The following is an 18,850-nucleotide window of genomic DNA, read 5'->3' on the forward strand; positions in this document are numbered from 1 at the left end:
TGGTACAAACGAACTGGATCTTATCCCGACATGTAAAAGGTTTGTTTTTTTTTTCAATGCTACAACTTTCAAGGTCTCGGTGAAGCTTTCGAAATGTTTATAGGCGATGTGTGGAAAACATTTGTTGGAATGCAGAATGCATATCAAAAGCTCATTATTCATACCTGGCGTATATTCGGATGTAAAATCGTTAAACAGAAATCCGCTTATGAGTCCCGTGTACGGTGGCAACGAGCATTTTATGTCCGACTCCACTAATTTGCAACAGACCTTCACTTTGCGGGTGCTGAAAATCACATTTAACCATACTATTGCTGGAATATGAAGAACTATCATTTGAAATCTTGTACGAAATGTTAACATGCGAAGCTGTCGCTTAATATTTTTGAAATACACGTTAGTGTAAATGTACGCTGATGATGTTCATGTGGGAGGCTGCTCGTTCAAGGGAAATGACAGTCAATCATGTCTTGCATGACTGTGTTGAATATTCCATCAGAAGGGATAACTAAATATATTTATTTTAAACCACAAAGCATGAAGAATGTTTTTAAACAATGCTAGTTACCATTCAACTACTGCATGTTAAAAAGGCTTAGATTTGCTACCTGATTGGATAAAACAAAATAGAATATAGAAATAGATCAAACATTTTATGATTGGTAATTTAGGTTAGTAACTGAGAGTGTTTGTGGCTGTATCCTCAAAGGAGGTTGAAGCAGAGTGACATTATTGTTGTCCTCCTGAGTCGGTACATAAGTCCAGAAACACTGAAAGGAAATCTGTTTTAAAAGTAGTAATTTTGCCATTTGAATTTTGGCTAAAAGTGATTTCAGTCGCCAGCAGCTGAAGGGAAGATATAAATCCAGCTAGGGTCTTGGCATGTAGCCAGAGTACTGGAAGTCTCCCATGGTGCCAGGTAAGGTGATCTACCTTTAGTTGTTAGTTGTCTTTAGCCTGTATAGTCCTCTCTCGTTAAAATATTTTATATTTCATATGATATCTAATTTTATATACGAATATATATTGTCGACGGATGTATACATACATCCGTCGACAAAGGACAGTAAATCTAACTAGATTATCAGAGATATCAGGCGTGTCAAATTGTGTCATGATGTCGGGGTTATCGGTTAATCTTGTGATGGATGTCTTTTGGAAATCAACTAAGTTTGCACATTAAGTAATACCATCAGACACACCTGGGTTTATGTAGTTAAGTAACACCATCAGACACTCCTGGGTTTATGTAGAGAGAGAGCCTTTTCAGATAATCTGAGTGGTGTTACCACTAATTATACCTGTACAAAACTCATTAACTGAGCATCAAGTGAATGACAACAGGTGGATGTTTATACCACCAAACATGGATGACAATCTGGTTGGTTTTACTGTCCTTCGTCGAAGGATCTTTTAAATTATTTACCTTCTTTTCATCAATATATGGCTGCAACATTGCCTATGACATGTACAATTTTTAGTCACTCACAGACGTGGTGTGAAATAGTAATTATACTACATCGGGATTGTGATGCTTGTCTGGTGTAGAAAGGCGATACATACCATATTGTGACGAGACGTCACGAGGTTGACAGTCTTTCGTTAAAACAGTGATGAGGTAAACATTTCATAAACACTGAAAACAGGAGTGCAATCTTTACAGATCGAATGACAAGGTTTATACAGTGATGAGGTAAACATTTCATAAACACTGAAAACAGGAGTGCAATCTTTACAGATCGAATGACAAGGTTTATATAAACCTGTCAAAAGTTTATTAAATCTTGGGTACAAGAGTATGCTTCAATGTACAACATGGGGAAGTGACGGGTTATCCGGCTTCCTGCCATTGGAACAGCTGCCTTTGTTCGGAGATTATTGCAAGTTAGTCAAGATTGACTTTAGTCCATGCATCCTTGAATATAAAAGTCGTATTTTGGTCACTGACATAATGTACCATGCACGATCGTAAAGCATTTAGAATTCAGAATGTGAGTTTGAAATACAACAATGGTCATTTTATGTTAGAGTTTATCTTTATTTCCAAGCCAATGTTAAACGTGTCTTTAGATCGTTGTTTATTCTCTTTTGCTTTTCCCATATGAGTTTACGTGCGTATTTGCTAATGTTAACAAGAAATGGTTTATGTAGCTGCTTGAAATAGTGAAATGTTCTCCGAATGTAGAAGGCACTGAGTGACAGTGACACTGCATTACTCAACTCTCTCTATATCGCTGAAGATGGTAGTGCTTCTCCATTCAACCCCGCTAGAATATTGCTTACAGTGAGATTACACATTCTGTTTCTTGTGGTAACTGTAGCGCTGCCCAGGTGGGGAAGTACCAGACAGTTGTCTAGGCGCAGGAGGGGGTGGTCCGCTGGAAGTGGCTCGGGGGAAGTGACGTCAAGGGCAGCGCCACCAATGATCCCAGTCGTCAGCGCCTCGTAGAGATCCTCCTGGTTTACTAGTACACCACGAGTAATATTCACAAATATGGCTGTTGCCTTCATCTTGGTAAAAACACCTTTGTTGAAAAGACCTTTATTTCCGTCGTTGATAGAACAAGCTGCAATGACAAAGTCTGATTCCCTGAGGAGCTCATCAAAGGGGACGAACTCGGCACCAACCTGGCCTGCGACATCCTTCGGACCGCTCCCACAGTAAATGATACGAGAAGGATCAAATGACGCCAGCCGCTTGGCCACAGCAAATCCAATTCTTCCCAACCCGACTATTCCCACGACGGACCCCCCGATCTCCTTGCCAGTCATCCAGAGGGCGTTGTCCCATCTCGTCCCCCACACGCTGTTGTGTATCGCCCTCACTCCTGTAAGACGTGTAGGTTTGTTAGAAACATCGCAGTCATCATAGCACTCGGTAGGTACACTACAGATATGACATGCAAAAGAGACATTGTGAATATATGTTTTGTTTTAAAATGTTACATTCAATACAGATGCAACATCATGGATTGAAAGATTTTAGATAGTTCGTTCTCTGGTGTAGTGCACAAACACCACCTTGCTGAGCCTTTGCAGATTTCTACAGCAATTTAACCAAATGTCGTCCTGCAATGGGTAGACTTATATTCACTACTCCATCACAAAATCGCTACAGCCGGGCAATGCGTGCAATACTTTAATTTACCAGTTGACCATTCGGGGCTACTGACGCCCACAAGCGTTAAAATCTACAGGCCCTGAATGAAATCAAAAAATCAAACCAATAAAAACCAAAATAGACTTCTTTGTATACAATGTCACACTGTTCCTACATCAATAAGGGGAACCTATGGTGCAGAGAAAGGTTTTTATTTGTTAAAGACTTGACATTCCTTGTTGACATTCCTGTGCACAAAGCGTTGAAGTACCAGGAAGTGAAGCTGTACGTTACCGTAACATGATGGATCATGGATGATTCACGAACGTTAATAACGTAAAGACATAATTATTCCATATGCAAAAAAAAGATAGATAATGCACTAAAGGCCACATGGGCCTGCAGATATTTGAAAACTGCCGGCCCGATACATTATCAACCGGCGCTGAGCCTCAGGGCCGGTGATTATTTCGAACGCTGCGCCCGGGCCTTTCATCGACGTCATCGCCATGATACAGCTACCGAGACTGCAATATATCTGCCTTGCATGAGCAACTGATACCGAGACTACTAGTGTAATGCCGGTATGGAAGTCGCCGTTTTTACGTCGCTTCATCTGAATAATGTAGTTGTTAATCCATATAGTTTGTCCTTATCTGTGTTTACCAACGTCGAAATAAACATATTGCACTAAACTGCGTTCGGCAGGTAGAGAGATTCGGTATCGGAAATGTGATGTGGGTGCCTTAGGATCTCACTTTGGGGTTGTTCAGTGAGATCTTTGGAGTTCAATAAAACCTCCTGTTGTACCATGCACAGACTAAATATGAAAGAATGTTATCTGTATTAACTATTTCTTAAAAAAAGAACAAGTGTTTGCCACTAACATGGCAATGTACCCCACCGCTAGAAAAGAATGAAATATTTATAACATATTCGCTACATTTTACTTTTTGTTCACACACAATATGCGTGAAATGACTGGCAGGGAGTCCTGATCATCATATAATGTAGGCTGCCCACAAAATTGAGGACATTATTTGCAATGTTTTATGGAATACTGCGTTAACATAATTTCGAAAAGTGTCGTAGTCATATTGAAAATAAGATCATGGTCATCCAAATCGATTGGTGTTTGCCTAATCCCCCAATATAGCCTGATACCACATTTGAAGACATTGGGTACAGCAGGTTCATCAGATATCGCACTAACATAAGTTTGAAGAGTGGTCAAAGAGTTGGGAGTACTTTGAAAAAACATTGACTTGTGTCAGTGTAATTCCCAAATGCAGGCAGTCACCAAATTTGAAGAATTGGGTACAACAGTTAATGAGGCCATGAAGGTACTGTCAAGTTCACTAAAATCAATTGGTGTCTGCGTAATCCACCAATGTAGTATGTCATCAATTTGAAGACATTTGGCGGAACGCTTCATGAGATATCACGTTAACAAGAGTTTGATGAGTGGTGAAAGAATCGTGGTGACGTTGAAAATAAGGTCACGGTCACACCAATCGACTAGTGTCTTAATATTCCCCCAGCGTAGGCTGTCACCACATTTGGAGACATTGGATACAACAGTTGTGTGATATCGCGTTGTAAAGAAACGGGACGTAGAGACGTAGGGACCTTGCTGACTACATATTGTCCCCGTTCCCCGTTGCGGCGGGGAACAAAATGTGAAGTATCACATACCTTGTTTGTGTTTTCTGGCAGCAGCCAATACGAGACCAACAGCATGTTCCGCCACCGCTGACGTCAGGACGTTGGGGGTGTAGCCAACAGCGACTCCACGACGTCGGCACTCCTCCAGATCTACGTGGTCCAGGCCCACAGACATCGTGCCAACGACCTTCAGTTGCGGACCTGAGATAGATATGACAACAATAAACAAAACTCATTAAAACAAACTGATATTAGCACAATACTACTGTTTTTATTGTAACTGTTCAGAATAAGTTTAATAATCTTGTGCGTTCTTCAGTTTGACGCCATACACAACGTTCATTGAACTTCACAAAGCGCTAACAAACTACCACGCCCACAAATCAGTGCACACACGTTTGTCAACTTCTACAACTTGTACGATGCATCATTATCTCGTCCTGCCGGGTACCCAGAGACGCTTTTGGAACATTGTTCATTGTAAGGAAGCTCTCTTTAAAATGAATGAAAAGAAAATAATCACCTGGAACCATACCTCAATCAAGAGTTACATTGTCAGTCACGTGTTTATTATTTTTACAGTATATATTACATAATAATTATTATTATTATTACAATTGTAGATGTATGAATATGAAACATACTTCTGAAACATACCGAGCCGCAATGACAACACATAAGGGTAATTTTCAGATCATGTTTTCAAACGTAAGTGAGAAGTGCTACTGATGTATATTTGAAATGAATGTTTACGACTTGATTAGAGAGTGTGGGGCATCAGAGCACGTCATCTAAGGACTGCACAGTGGTATGTGGATGAAGTCATGAAGCCCGTGTAGTGGTTCCTTTACTGCGCCGTCACCAACGCTCTCTAGTAACATTCCAACTTGAACGCCCGTCCGTCCTCATGCCGTCAGGGTGATACAGGCATTCTCTCAACAAGCTGGACTGGTCAACGTTTTCACAAGATCTCAACCCTATTGAACATTTGTGGGATGAACTGGGAAGACGTGTGTTTGACGTCAGCCACCGCTAGCCAACGTCGCAGATCTCACACTAGCCTTGCAGCAAAAATGGAGGAACATTCCGATGGCCTTCGTTGCTCGCCTTTGTGATTCATTGCCCTATCGACTCCAAGCGTCAGGACGAATGGGGACACATAGGATACTGACAGTGTTTAAAGGGGTGACTTTGTTTGGCCTTTTCTGTACCACTCGCATTTGCTGCTATTGAACATTTTCAAAACATCTGAACCTTTGGGGCTTTTCGTCAGTTTGTTTTACATCAAAATCATGTGTGCGTTTTCAATGCGGGGCTGCATATACAGGCCGCTGTGTGATGACTAGGTCCGTTATAACTGATATCAAAATACACGACCCATGCGATACGATGACACCGGAATAATCACGAAACGTTGTGATCACTGCATTCGGCCGTTCCATGGACTAGGATCCACCTAATCTTTCCCAGAATTTACCACCACATTACCAAGAGACCCACACGTGCGACCACACACACAAATGCAGACACAAGGAACCACGATGTAACGCAAGTACAGTTTCTCCAAAATCTAATAAAGAATTGTCATTATTAACCTGTTATGTTTGGGATTACACTTTCTAAATGACTACTTTCTCAATGACTACTTTGTCAATGGCATATTGCAGTCAGTGTGATTTAGTATCACAGATTTTTTTCTAAAGTTTCAAAATAAACTATACATAGTGTACGTTTTGTGTCAACACGATGAGTCTATGAATAGTGTGCATGGAAAAGGTACGCTGCAAATGATCTGTTGTTCGATACCCCGATGTTCTATTGGGAATAATATGTATGGGTTTTTGTCCGTCCCCACACATGTGACATCCGGAATACACGCTGAAACAAGGGCCGGACTATACATGTACCATCTGTACAATGGTGGTACAGACACACACTGCTAGCGGTCAACATTCGCTTCGTTTGAATCATAGGAATAATGTGTTATTCTTTAACTAAGTTAGATCCATAAATTGTGAAGCATGATCAGGTATAGTCATGTTAATAGCACAACCAGATGGCAGCGGCTAACAAGGGAATTGACGATATACAGCGTTCACGTCCGTGCAGACATCACACGGTGTCCCGGGTGTCTCGGGTATTTCATGTAGTTATGAGTGTTGGCTGATGACAATGTGGTGTGACCCGGCTCTTGGAGCGTCATTGTCCCAGTTGTCTGGTGCGGGGTTTGCTGCGCGCGGTCTGTCTTATAGATTGACATGGAGATAGCTTTACGGTAAACGCAAATGCTGGATGCATGAACGGATACGCACACGCACACACGCACACACGCACACACGCACACAAGCAAACACTCACGCGCGCACACAAATTGATTGATATGAATTCGATTCAGTATGTTCAAGGTAAATATTTAACGATACAATTCACATTTTTCAAACTGAACTTGTAAAGCTGGGGAAAATTTGTCAAAATTGTCACGGTGGAGGGCGAAAGGTCGTCCGTGTGTTTGAATATATAGGCTATCACTTGAGGCAACCCAGTTACATGTTGACAGTACGGTCAGCTGATACGTGCACTACACTGTGGATAGGAGCTCAAGAGGTACGACATAATCCCGTAACGACCTACATTTGACGAAAACTGAACACTTATTGCAATAGACGCATGCAATAACACAATCATTATATTTCCTTTAAATATTCCTTGTGGTGTAAGGTGCTGTACTCGTAACGACGTAGACGATGGTGAGACATTTCACAGGAGACGGGAATTTAGCCATGGTGTGATGAACTGCTGTCTGTAACTTACCCGCAGAATCCAACAGCTGGCGGTCAATTCGATCTGGGGGGTGAATCAGTACGGCGTTAGGCTTGCATTGTCGCACCCTCTCAACAAATGTGTCCTGTGGGATGTTCCCCGGCCCCTCCCACTCTATGACGTCACACACCTCTCTCAGGCGCGCTGCCCCTGAGGGTGGTACACCTCTCGCAATGAACACAACGGGACGCGAACTTCCACTCATAACGGACATCGGACGCTGGGGAAGGGAGGTAACTCTTATCTGTCCATTTACCAGCGCTATAATGAGGCACTTTAGCATGTACAGGATGACATGAATATGCCTCGTGTCGTTTCGTATCACTGACGGGTTTCCATATAATAAATAGCCGATCTTTGAAATCGATCTAGCTGGAGAAAAATACTCTCTTCAGTGAGCTTGCATAATTCATGTTAATCGTGACGTATTGATTACAACATGGACTCGAGATATACATGATCTACATACAGTAAACTTTCAGCTCCATATGTAGTATGAGGAAATAGCATTAGTGCTATCTCCATTAATGTCTATATACATAGGTTTATTCATTCTACACGTCAGTATCTGCGTAATATAAATCTTACCTGAGAATTTACATCTACATGTGGCTTCATTACGTAATAACTAAGTTGTCATCTAACTTTTAATATTACTCATCGACTTCTGACATGCTAAGAAACAGGTCCTGCTGAGACCCTTTATAAGTGTGCATCATAATGCTTATAAAATGCTCCCAGGTCGCATCACCTCGTGCCACAGTCACTGGTTGTTTGAGACAAATTATTACCTGATATGTCTATGACATAGCACAATTTAGAGAACTGTTGACAAAAATTTGGAGTGTTTTTTCGTATTTATATCTACAAGTTATGTAGTGGATATATGAAATATCCGTTAAGCTATGTTCGGTCTCAGTGGTAGGAAGACAGGAATGTAGGGAAATTAGGGCAGATATGAGCAAAGAGGGTTTTCCTTTTTCCCTTTTTAAATATTACATTACAAGGGACACGTTTAAATGCTCATTTTAAAGTTAGGCTTAACTTCATTATCAACGATTGCTGGCGTTACAAATCATAACTTTAATTCTGAAACAATTAAGGATACAGCTACCACAGAGTCTCACTATCACTAAAAACAGAAATGGGTAGGAGGGATCGTCTCAAACGGTGTGATATCAGCTTAGATAAGATAATATCCTTTACGGGAATTAGACTGAGAAAGTAAACGGCATGTCATAACAATTTACAAATAATACCTAATCTTGTCGATCATGGTCAAACCACCTATATATTTTGAGACATTTAATACGATGACTGATTTAAGCTTTTCTATGGGTATCACAGTCTTACATAACTCACCACAAGCTTCATGAAAGCAAGGCCTGGAAGATGTTAAATAATAGATGAGACATATTGAACACGCATGAGAAAGTATAAAACGTCTTTGAGATGACCCCTTCTGATGGCCGGCAGCAGATGCATTTCATGCCAGGTGAGTCGAAGGTCTGTCGTCGTCTTATGTATTGTTTTTCAGCAGGTTTGTCCGATTGTTCGAGTAAACATGATTTTCTGGATATCACATATCGCATTCCACTAAATACTTGGATAGGATATACATATGATAACTCTAGGGATACCGAATAACAGCCTGAAAACTGGGGTTTATTTGTTTGTTTGGGTCTCATATTTGTTTGTTTGTATCTATGTTGTTGCTTTTTTGTTTTTGTTTTAGTTTTGTTCTTTTATTGTCTATTTCGGACAGTACTTTAGGCATGTCATTTGCACGATATACCATTTTCTGTAATAGAATGACCATATCATACAAAAATGCTTGAGGATTTACACCCATTTCCAACCCAAACGACACAAAGTACTTCCAGATATAAGCCACTAGAGATGAAATTTCATTATGTGTAGAAAAGGCCTATTTTATTTGCATTTTAAAGAGATCAAGTGAATTGATATGTTGTGTATGGAAACCTTCACTAGGGGATGCGACTGTAAAATCATGAGTTGAGGTGCACTATGGCTGTCTTTACATTCACGTTAATGTGTGATTAAAGTGGGTGAGTGAGCTTAGTTTCACGCCGCACTCAGCAATATTCCAGCAATATGATCGATAAATAATCAGGCAAACCACACAATCCAGTGATCAAACATCATGAGTATAGATCAACAGAACTGTGATACGATAGTCAATCAAGTCAGCGAGCCTGAACACCCGATGCCGTTAGTCGCTTCTAAGTACAATCAGTGGTTACTGGAGATCAAATCTATCTTCGGGATCTTCACGATCTTCAGGGGTGTATAATAACACAAGGATGTGTCTGTTCGCCCTAGCATTGAATAATACCAGTTTGTAGCTACCCTACAACAAATGTAATAACGGAAGAGGGTAGTCAGTCGGGTGTTCTACGTTCTTTTGTACGAGAAGCATAAAACAGAGGAGATAATGACGAGAACGGATGTGTGCTTCTGTTCTATAATTAACAATCGTGTAACAATCGTGTAATGGCAAGAAAGCCCTTTTCTGATCCCGATGTGGTATTACTGGCAAAGCGGTGTAAAATCATACTCATTTACTCACTCATAGAAAGATGTCTGCAATGTCTATGTGGGTTTCCGACTGGTCACGTGTCAGTGGTGTGAGGTCAGTGACTCAAGTTGCTCTTGCATATTGCAGCATAATTCATGGCAACCAAATCGAATTTGGAGCGTGTGAGTACATTACTATAGCTCAAAAAGAGAACTAATTTGCATAATGACCATTACAGTCCGTTACCCATTGATTAGCTAGACTGTAGCTTTTACTGCGCCTGTTACTTTAGATGTTTTCTGTTACCATGTATGACACGTTGTTACCTGGAACTTGTATGTCATCGTGAAACGCTAAACGTATCGACATCCAGTGTTCCGACAATACTTGAACGCTTTGGGGAAACCAGAACGGATCTGAGGCTATGTCAACAAGCATTAAAAAGGAACTCTCTGTTTCAAGTCTTTGTGACCCCGATGTTTCAGTAAAATAAATAATTTATTGATATTTAAATCATTCAGTTGACAGTGACCAGTCGCGTGCCGAGTCAATGCACTGTTTTCTCCTCTTGTGTGCGCCTAGGGCATATCTCTGTTCATTGCTTTTGACATGTATTCTGCTAAAGATTCTGCCTCCACGAACAGACGTTATTTACTAAGTGATTATTATTGACTTCATCCCGTCACCATCTGGGTAAGAATTGGTGTTCAGTAACCCGTGGTTTCCGGTGGTGTGTCAATAAAGGAACCTTGACCAGACAGCATGAACTACGTAGCTTAGATACGATGTCAGGTGCCAGGTTATAGGTTCGAACCCCAGTTTCACCTTGATTGTTAACCCGTCTCTGTTCTGACAGTCAACGTGTGATCTCATATTAGCCTGACCCTCCCACTTCCATCACGATCACCCAGACCTCTTTCTTATACATACAAATATACGAGCATGATAGCGGTTATGTGTGTTTAGTCCCCCGTCTCCTCTGGGTTTTGACAGATTAGTAAACATGTCATATGCACTTATGCACAGGGACACGGCTTTCTATAATGAACTGAACAAAAGAAAGAATATAATTTTATGTTCGTCCGTTTATTTTTTAAAGCAGCGATTTCTGCAGGTGTATGTCGCGATCTGTAAATAATCGAGTCTGGACCAGACATGGATTGAACAATAAACATTTGTATTCAACACACTTGTCCACATTGGCTTCCGCCTCCCTGACATCAGCACCGACCCCAGCTGAACACAATCAGGCATCGAAGTGTTTCTCCATGTCAATGTTCGTCCTGGTGTAGCCCTCCTTGAACACCACAAGTAGTGGTATTGAAAATACTACGGTTCCGAGCAGACACCAATTCATCCAAGTAACACCTGAAAAGAAAACCAGATGATTGTAGCTGTGCCATTACTTCAGTATGCAAGGACGTCTTACACCTACAGTAGGCACCACCATTCGTTGTGCGCGCTGCGTCCCAAGGACGGGCAGGGTGCCTCTGAAACTGGTGACCGTGTTATCCACGCTCGACCTAACTCTCTCTCTGTTATCGTCACCATGCTCTCAATTTCACCAAAAAGGGACAAATTCCAAAACTCCATCTCTTCAAGTCTTTCTCCAGTATTAGTACTCGTCAAAGCAGCGTTAAAGCCCCCTGAAACTAAACAATCACTCCTCCTCCACGAGACTGGCTAAATGACTTAACACAGCTCACTCACTCCTACCCAAGAATGCAATTAGAGATAGTAACTTTTGATTTCATAAGGTCCCTCGTTAGTTGACATCAGCATCCCATTTTAAAATGTATCTATGACAGTTAATGTATATTTATAACTTAGAGGAATGCTGGATATGAGGTGTATGAAGTCACAGGTCTCGTGTGTTGGGTCATCGTTAGGCGGGCCCATAGTGTCTGGTGTAGTGCACGGTGAGCACGCGGTAAGCCTTCTACGTCTAATGCTGATGGAGGCAGGCATCGCGCTTAGCAACGTAAACCTCCCAGTCCTAGTGTTGGCTGACTGCTGATAGCGCAGAAGAGTGTTGTGACATCCTCTGTGTAGATTTGTTCCTGGACTATAGTCTACAATGTTTACCCGGTCAAATACTTACATCAAAATCTGCTTAATTTGAGTACACGAACTGTGAACAGATAGTAACTTCATGTTGTTTCTGTCAACTGTCGCAATTCCGAAGAATGAAAGACGTAAATGTATACTGGGAGATACTTACGGACAAAGAGGTCTTACATAAAGGACAGAGAAGGCTGACAATTTCATTTCCAAACAGTCACAAATATGAGTGTTGCTTGGGGGCTGTGTAACGTTAGTAGTGTCACGTCTGTCTGTCTGTCTGTCTGTCTGACTGTGACACATGTTCTTTCTTACCTATACCAGGTATCGGTAGAATTGAGAGGAAGATAGTGCCAGTCAGATTGTTAAAGAGGGTGAGCACCCCTGTCGTGACCCCCTCAGCTATAGGGTAGGATGCCTCACATCCCAGCTCGTAGAACAAAGGCACAGATCCCGGGATGAACACTCCAATCAGGATGAAGGATATGTACAGAGACGCTGTGGAAGTGGAGAGTATTGTTCATGCAGCAGTTCACACAAGGTCTTCAAATTGCCATCGGTTACATTACGTACGTTCCAAACGCAGTCAGGAAATTGAATCTCAGTGATGCATTATTTGCTACAAAGTGTCGTCATACTGCGTCAACTCACTTATACTGTAGGGGACGTATGACAGACGTATCAGCACGAACCAGACCGTTGCTGATGTTGCCAGGAAGAACATCAGCAACAGCAACATCTTCATGTGACGCATGAACATATCCGACACTCTGACCCAAGAAAGAAACAGAATTTAGTTATAGTTTTCAAATGAAGCTGATGCCTACACGAATTTTAATGGATATTAAGAAACGTTAATTTCATTGTTGAGCACACTTGTCAAAATGCATAATGTTAACGATTATCATTTTGTCGCTGCAAAGCACTATCCGACATACTTTGGAGAAAACAAGATAAAATATATGGGGCATTACTTTTTTTTATTTTTACATCTCCTGTCCTCAGTGAGTGAGTGTGTAGGTTTCACGCCGCTGTTTGCAATGTTAACGCAATATCATGGTTTGGGACACCGGAAATGAGCCTCACAAATTGAACTCATGTGGGGAATCGAGCCCGAGACTTCAGCGCGACAAGTGGAAGAACAGGTTCATACACTGAAGATATCAGTCAACACATACACTGAAGATATCAGTCAACAATCACCACCGTCCGGATACTGCTACTGCTTTGTGTACGGAACAAAAGCAGAGTGTATCATTGTGACGTCTTTTGTATGAACAACCTTTGCATTACCATCGGAGAACACAATAGGTATTAAAGACAGTACGCCCACCTTGATATGAGTAGGCCGGTCACACAACCCCCCATCGTGGCGTAAAACCCCATCCAGCCTGCCTGGTTCTGTAAGACAATCCAGGAATTATGTAGTAGGTATCTTCATATTGACATAGCTCCATCCCTCACTCACCCTGACAATTTTGTAATGTAATAAGATCTCCATTAATTTTTAATATCCTCGTGGTTTGAGACAATTATGTGGTTATTATTATTTTATGAACCTTGGGAAGAATTCCGGCATGTGCCGCGGGTGAGGGTGTATTCATGACTCACCTGCGTCACATTGACATCCTCCAGATTGACGTCCAGGACTGCCCCGAAGGCAGCGAATACCCCAGTAGGTACTCCGTATGCCATCAGGATCAACAGGAAGCGCTTGTGCCTACAACAAAATAGTGGTTTATGTCTGTATCTAAGATTTGATACTATACTACAGGGACAGCCTCGGGACACTTGAACTGTCCTGTCCTACACCAATAGTTCTCTTGGTGGATGTTGTGAGAGTGAAAATGAGCTGGACTTACGTGAACAATCCTTTGAGCCCTTGAAGGTAGCTTGTCCTTTCCATGGACGCTGTGAGACTTGGGGCAGACGGGGGCTTGGCGGGGAAGTACACCACCACCAGGAGCAGCAGCAGCACACACGCCGCACATTCTGCAGCAGAGGTATCACATGTTCTTCTGAACTTTGGCAGCTTACAGGTCAACCACACTCTCTCACACTGGTCATTGTCAACATAGCTTAGTCCTCACCTACATACATAAGGAGCATCAACCCGTCTCTCTCGGCAGTGACATCAATGGCGCTGGTGACGTTCGGTGTTTGATCTGTGGTACCTGACCAGCTGCAACCAGATATAACATGCTGCAGACTATGTTGTACTCTGCTAACAATTACACACATCCTCCTTACAATATTAGAAAGGCTAGGAACCCAGACATTTCAGAATTAATAACAATAAATACCCTTACTTCAGTGGCTGTATGTGTGACATGTTCATCACTCGGTCCGGCTGAGGCACCAACAAGGGACCTACAATGGACGAGACAGTCATCTATACTGCACAATGTCAAGTAACTGTCAGTATCACGTCAGTTGTTGGTGTGTTCCACCCGTGTAGTACTGGTATAGTACTCAAAACGTCGAAAAGACATACTTGATCACACAGTACTCCTCGTGTTATCGAACAAATAGATATGCGTTCATAACAACAAACAATATGGTAGAATTGATTATATGATGCCGGGGACTTCACAGACCGCGCGTCTACCTGACAAACATTACCTGACAATCTTCCACACCGATGTACAACTCTCAATGAGAATGGAAAGAGAGACCAATAAATAGATTAGACAGCATTATTTGTAGCGATAAATATTTACATTTTCAGTCCACAGTCTAGCTCATGTGAATTTCAGCATGAAAAAGCAACAAGAGATCGTTTGATGAGCAAATGTTCATCATTTGATTATGCAAGTGTTTGCATGGAATCTTTTATATGTGGACCCTCACACTAATACGGTAACACTAAACGTTGACCTCATCTATGCCTGTCTATTGTCTTTCTCTACATTAAACATATACCTGTCGCTCTTCCTGTAGCTATGTTGTGTCTATGCCTGTATCTATACATGTATTGCATTAAATTTGTATATGCCTGCATCTATGCTTGTCACTATATCTCTGTTGTGTATATGAGTGTGTCTTTGCTTTTGTCAACAATCATTGTCAACGAGGTAGTGAGTGAGTTTTGTCTAGAGCTGTTTTCAGCAGAACATAATAAATGTAAGCTAAATGTTGGATGGGCAATACTATTCTGAGATGTGAACTATGTGTCTGAATGTCTGGCATATCCACTCATGGGTAGGGCAAATCTTGAACTTCCCAATATACCCCCCATCGGCGGTTCAAGGTTTTGGCTAATGCCCCAGTGGCCATTGTAACACGTCCATATCAATCACCACCGGTCACACAAGGAGACTTAAGGTCAGTATCGGTGATCAGTAACCGATATCGTTCATGATTTGTTTTAGGCAACTTCTTCTAACCTATTATAAATCCCCCCGAGATGCCCGTGTAACCGAGGACGGTGGAGACGGCCGTGGCAGTAGCTCTCTGGCGTGGAGGGAACCACGTGGCGGACAGCAGGGTCGGGCCAGCGAACGTTACGGTGCCGGCAACACCATTCAATATGGCCCCAATGTTGATCAACCTACACCGAAAAACACAAGTACTGTAGACGTATTTCAGATCATGTTGATTAAAATTAAATTACAGCCAGAAACTAAAAGCCAACGTATCGACTTTTACTCGAGCAACATTAATTGATAAATTATGAACACAAATAAAATTTTATTATGGTATTGTTGATGGTGTTACAGGAGTGTGCCTGACTCTAAAAAAGTAACAATGATGAAGTGGTTGGTTGTTGGATATGCCATCAGTGTACACAGACAGGTAAACAGATGTCCATTACGCCATTTTCCAAAACCAGCAGTTCCTCAAATTAATTAATTCATTATTATCTCGATAAATGTTGTGTTATCAAGACACGCGGTTAACGTAGAGATAAGTGCAGATGTCCAACATTAAACATTCATACCCTTATCATACGAATATTCGACCATGAACACCTTTATCTCTGTAGTCGCATTTATAGGTTATCGCTTGAGTATGTCATATCCATTGTGAACATTATGCATCTTCAACGGGACAATATAGACGTTGGTGATAGCAGTACTACCTTTCAGTCACACTATCATTTCAATATCTTCTCAACACTATTTCAATAGGTATGATGTCTGACATCCATCTCCACATGCTGCCTCTATCGCTTCATCTTCATGCGTTATTCATGTCGTGACGTTTGGAATATCGACTTAAATGTTAGAATGTCATGTTACTGTGTACAGATCCACTGACCATGTAGCAGGGACCGGTTCACTCGTGATGCATCGTAGCGACGTTGCCAGCACCATGAGCACGGCACACAACAGCATCGACACCCTCAGGCCTGAAACGATACATCGTATCCATCAACAGAAACCACATTGTCATTTTCTTGTTGGTTAAATTGGTTTGTTTGTTTTCTTCTTTCGGAAATTTAATTGCGTTGTTGCCTATTTCCTTAACGGGTAGCTTTGTTTTGCTCTTGTTATCTGTAGGTGTTTAGTTATTTTGTTTGTTGTTTGTTTTGTTGAGGGTGGAGGTCATTGGGGAGTAATCATTAAGAGTGTGATCTAGTTGGACGGGGTCCGCAAGATTTCCAACGAGGGGTAAAATTTACGAATATACTTCTTTTTCTATCCTTCTTCAGCTACACTGCATCACTGACCAAAAAAAAAAAACACGGCGTAATCATAGACTAATTATCACGATACGATCATCAGTGTTACCTTTGACATCCATCAGCCAGGCGACAGGGACCATAAACACAATATACACAATATTTCCCCAGTTGTTCAGCATCCCAATCTCAGCATCGCTCCAGCCGAACACAGCCTCGGCTGACTGGGCCACAGGCCCGAAACAGTTCCATACTGCTGCTTGGAGCAGCGCAGCATAGGAGAACACGACGAGGACATACCAACGTCTCTTGTACGACCTGATGTCACCCTTGGAGCCCAGCAATGGAGAATCTTCATCATTGGACGAATGTCTTAAACCACAGTCTCCATGTTCGTCGCTTAATGGCGAACTAAGAATTTGCCCTTCTTCTGAACTGGCCATTCGCGCTTACGATTGTCCTACTTGTGTATTGTGAAAGTTATGTATTCATGTTAAATACTGTGATGGTAAGCCCACTAGAATGCTGTTCGTACCATACACATCTTGTGACCCTTCTACATTCAGCAGTTGACTTCCGTCAGTGTCTTGTCCCTATCCGAGTGTACGATTTTAGCAACACAGCTAGCACGTAGTTAACTAGCGGTACAGACCAGCTTCATGTCGCTTATCGGAAAGATACGATTTCACCTATTTGATAAGGTTCACTAACTGAACCCATGTCCATAATTAACGATGTCCATGACAATGATCATGTCCATAATTAACGATGTCCATGACAATGATCATGTCCATAATTAACGATGTCCATGACAATGATCATGTCCATAATTACACTGAGTCTAACACAAAGCCTCGAGTGTTGGGATTGACAGCAGCTATTATGAAGATACATGGATGAATGTTAGAGTGTATGCATCTCCGTCCGTGTGAGGGAACAAGATAGCATCAATGTCGACATGGCACTGTGACATGTTGTTCCTAACACAGCCGTTCAGCCATCATTGTAGGTATCTGGAGAATCACACAAGTGCACTAATATCACCAAAAAAAATCATGACATGTGTGACATCAGCTTCCATATATTATATAATTAAGAAATGATTATTGATTTTAGGAAATATTAAATGTCTGTACTTTTTACGTTGTAGCCGTTTTTAAGACCGACACAATCATATTGTCATCATTTTAAGTGTTTTATACACAGTATTTTAGCTTTTAATGTTCATTGATGGAATGGGGGTCAGTCCGTTCAAAGTCGATGTAAACGTTCCAAAATTGTTAACACAGCAAGTAAAATCCAGGACTTCAAATGCAAGTTATCGGAACTATTTACAATCAGCAAACTGAAAGGAAGCCACATAGAATTTTAGATGCAGTCATACCGTATTTCCTGAGTTCCAACAACTTCCTTCCGGCCGACGACTGTGCATGCCGATACTACGAACAAACAAGGCTCAAAATTCTTTCATCCCGACAAGCATCTGTGTTTTGAAAGAAATATTTTATGTTTGGTAATAATTTTATAATACTTGAGTATAATAAATGAGTATTATATTTTATATACTTGTAATATATCAATTGTTCCAGACTGTTATATTAATATTCCTGTAGTGTTAATGTTCCTCAGCAAACATTTGAATGTGGCCACTATATAGCTCTGAATCTATAATTCATCACTTATCCTTACGTCACACATTAGACGTTGTTGCCAGCTGGTGTAGTAATGTATACGTGTATGTTGTGTTGCATTATATGTGTTTGCAATGTTAGTCGCGCAAAGTACATTTCCTTTTGGATAATAAAGCATTATCTTATCTTATCTAATCTTATCTTATCTTCATCCAGCGGATTGACCGTAAAGACACCTCGGTATGCGTGGTAAGCGCCGTGCGTGCATAAAGGGTCACTCGGGTCACGTGGTTCAGCGTCACGGTAATGTGTGACACAAAAAATTTTATGTGACAGCATTAACATAAGTGTTCATGACGTGCCAAGTCCGTGCTATTGTACGTCGACCTAACTCTAGCCTGTTCTACTTG

At 41.4% G+C, this 18,850-nt stretch overlaps 2 protein-coding genes across 2 annotated transcripts; both read right to left on the reverse strand.

Moving 5' to 3' along the window:
* Window positions 1–1,729: 1,729 nt before the first annotated feature.
* LOC137298070 (glyoxylate reductase/hydroxypyruvate reductase-like) lies at window positions 1,730–7,833 on the reverse strand. The gene is made up of 3 exons (XM_067830123.1): window positions 7,577–7,833; window positions 4,796–4,966; window positions 1,730–2,828 (listed from the first exon to the last, which is right to left on the reverse strand). Exons 1-3 carry the CDS (start codon window positions 7,797–7,799, stop codon window positions 2,227–2,229), a joined length of 996 nt encoding a protein of 331 aa, XP_067686224.1. The 5' UTR covers window positions 7,800–7,833; the 3' UTR covers window positions 1,730–2,226.
* Window positions 7,834–11,189: 3,356 nt separating this feature from the next.
* Window positions 11,190–17,457, reverse strand: LOC137298291 (solute carrier family 49 member 4 homolog). Its single transcript, XM_067830485.1, has 11 exons — window positions 16,919–17,457; window positions 16,446–16,536; window positions 15,572–15,735; window positions 14,495–14,555; window positions 14,276–14,367; window positions 14,048–14,177; window positions 13,797–13,905; window positions 13,519–13,586; window positions 12,837–12,955; window positions 12,501–12,683; window positions 11,190–11,492 (listed from the first exon to the last, which is right to left on the reverse strand). The coding sequence occupies exons 1-11, from the start codon at window positions 17,250–17,252 to the stop codon at window positions 11,371–11,373; spliced, it is 1,473 nt and encodes a 490-aa protein (XP_067686586.1). The 5' UTR covers window positions 17,253–17,457; the 3' UTR covers window positions 11,190–11,370.
* Between the last annotated feature and the right edge of the window lie 1,393 nt (window positions 17,458–18,850).

This window comes from Haliotis asinina, chromosome 10 (genome assembly GCF_037392515.1).
Source record: "Haliotis asinina isolate JCU_RB_2024 chromosome 10, JCU_Hal_asi_v2, whole genome shotgun sequence".
In the NCBI taxonomy this organism is placed as follows: domain Eukaryota; kingdom Metazoa; phylum Mollusca; class Gastropoda; order Lepetellida; family Haliotidae; genus Haliotis; species Haliotis asinina.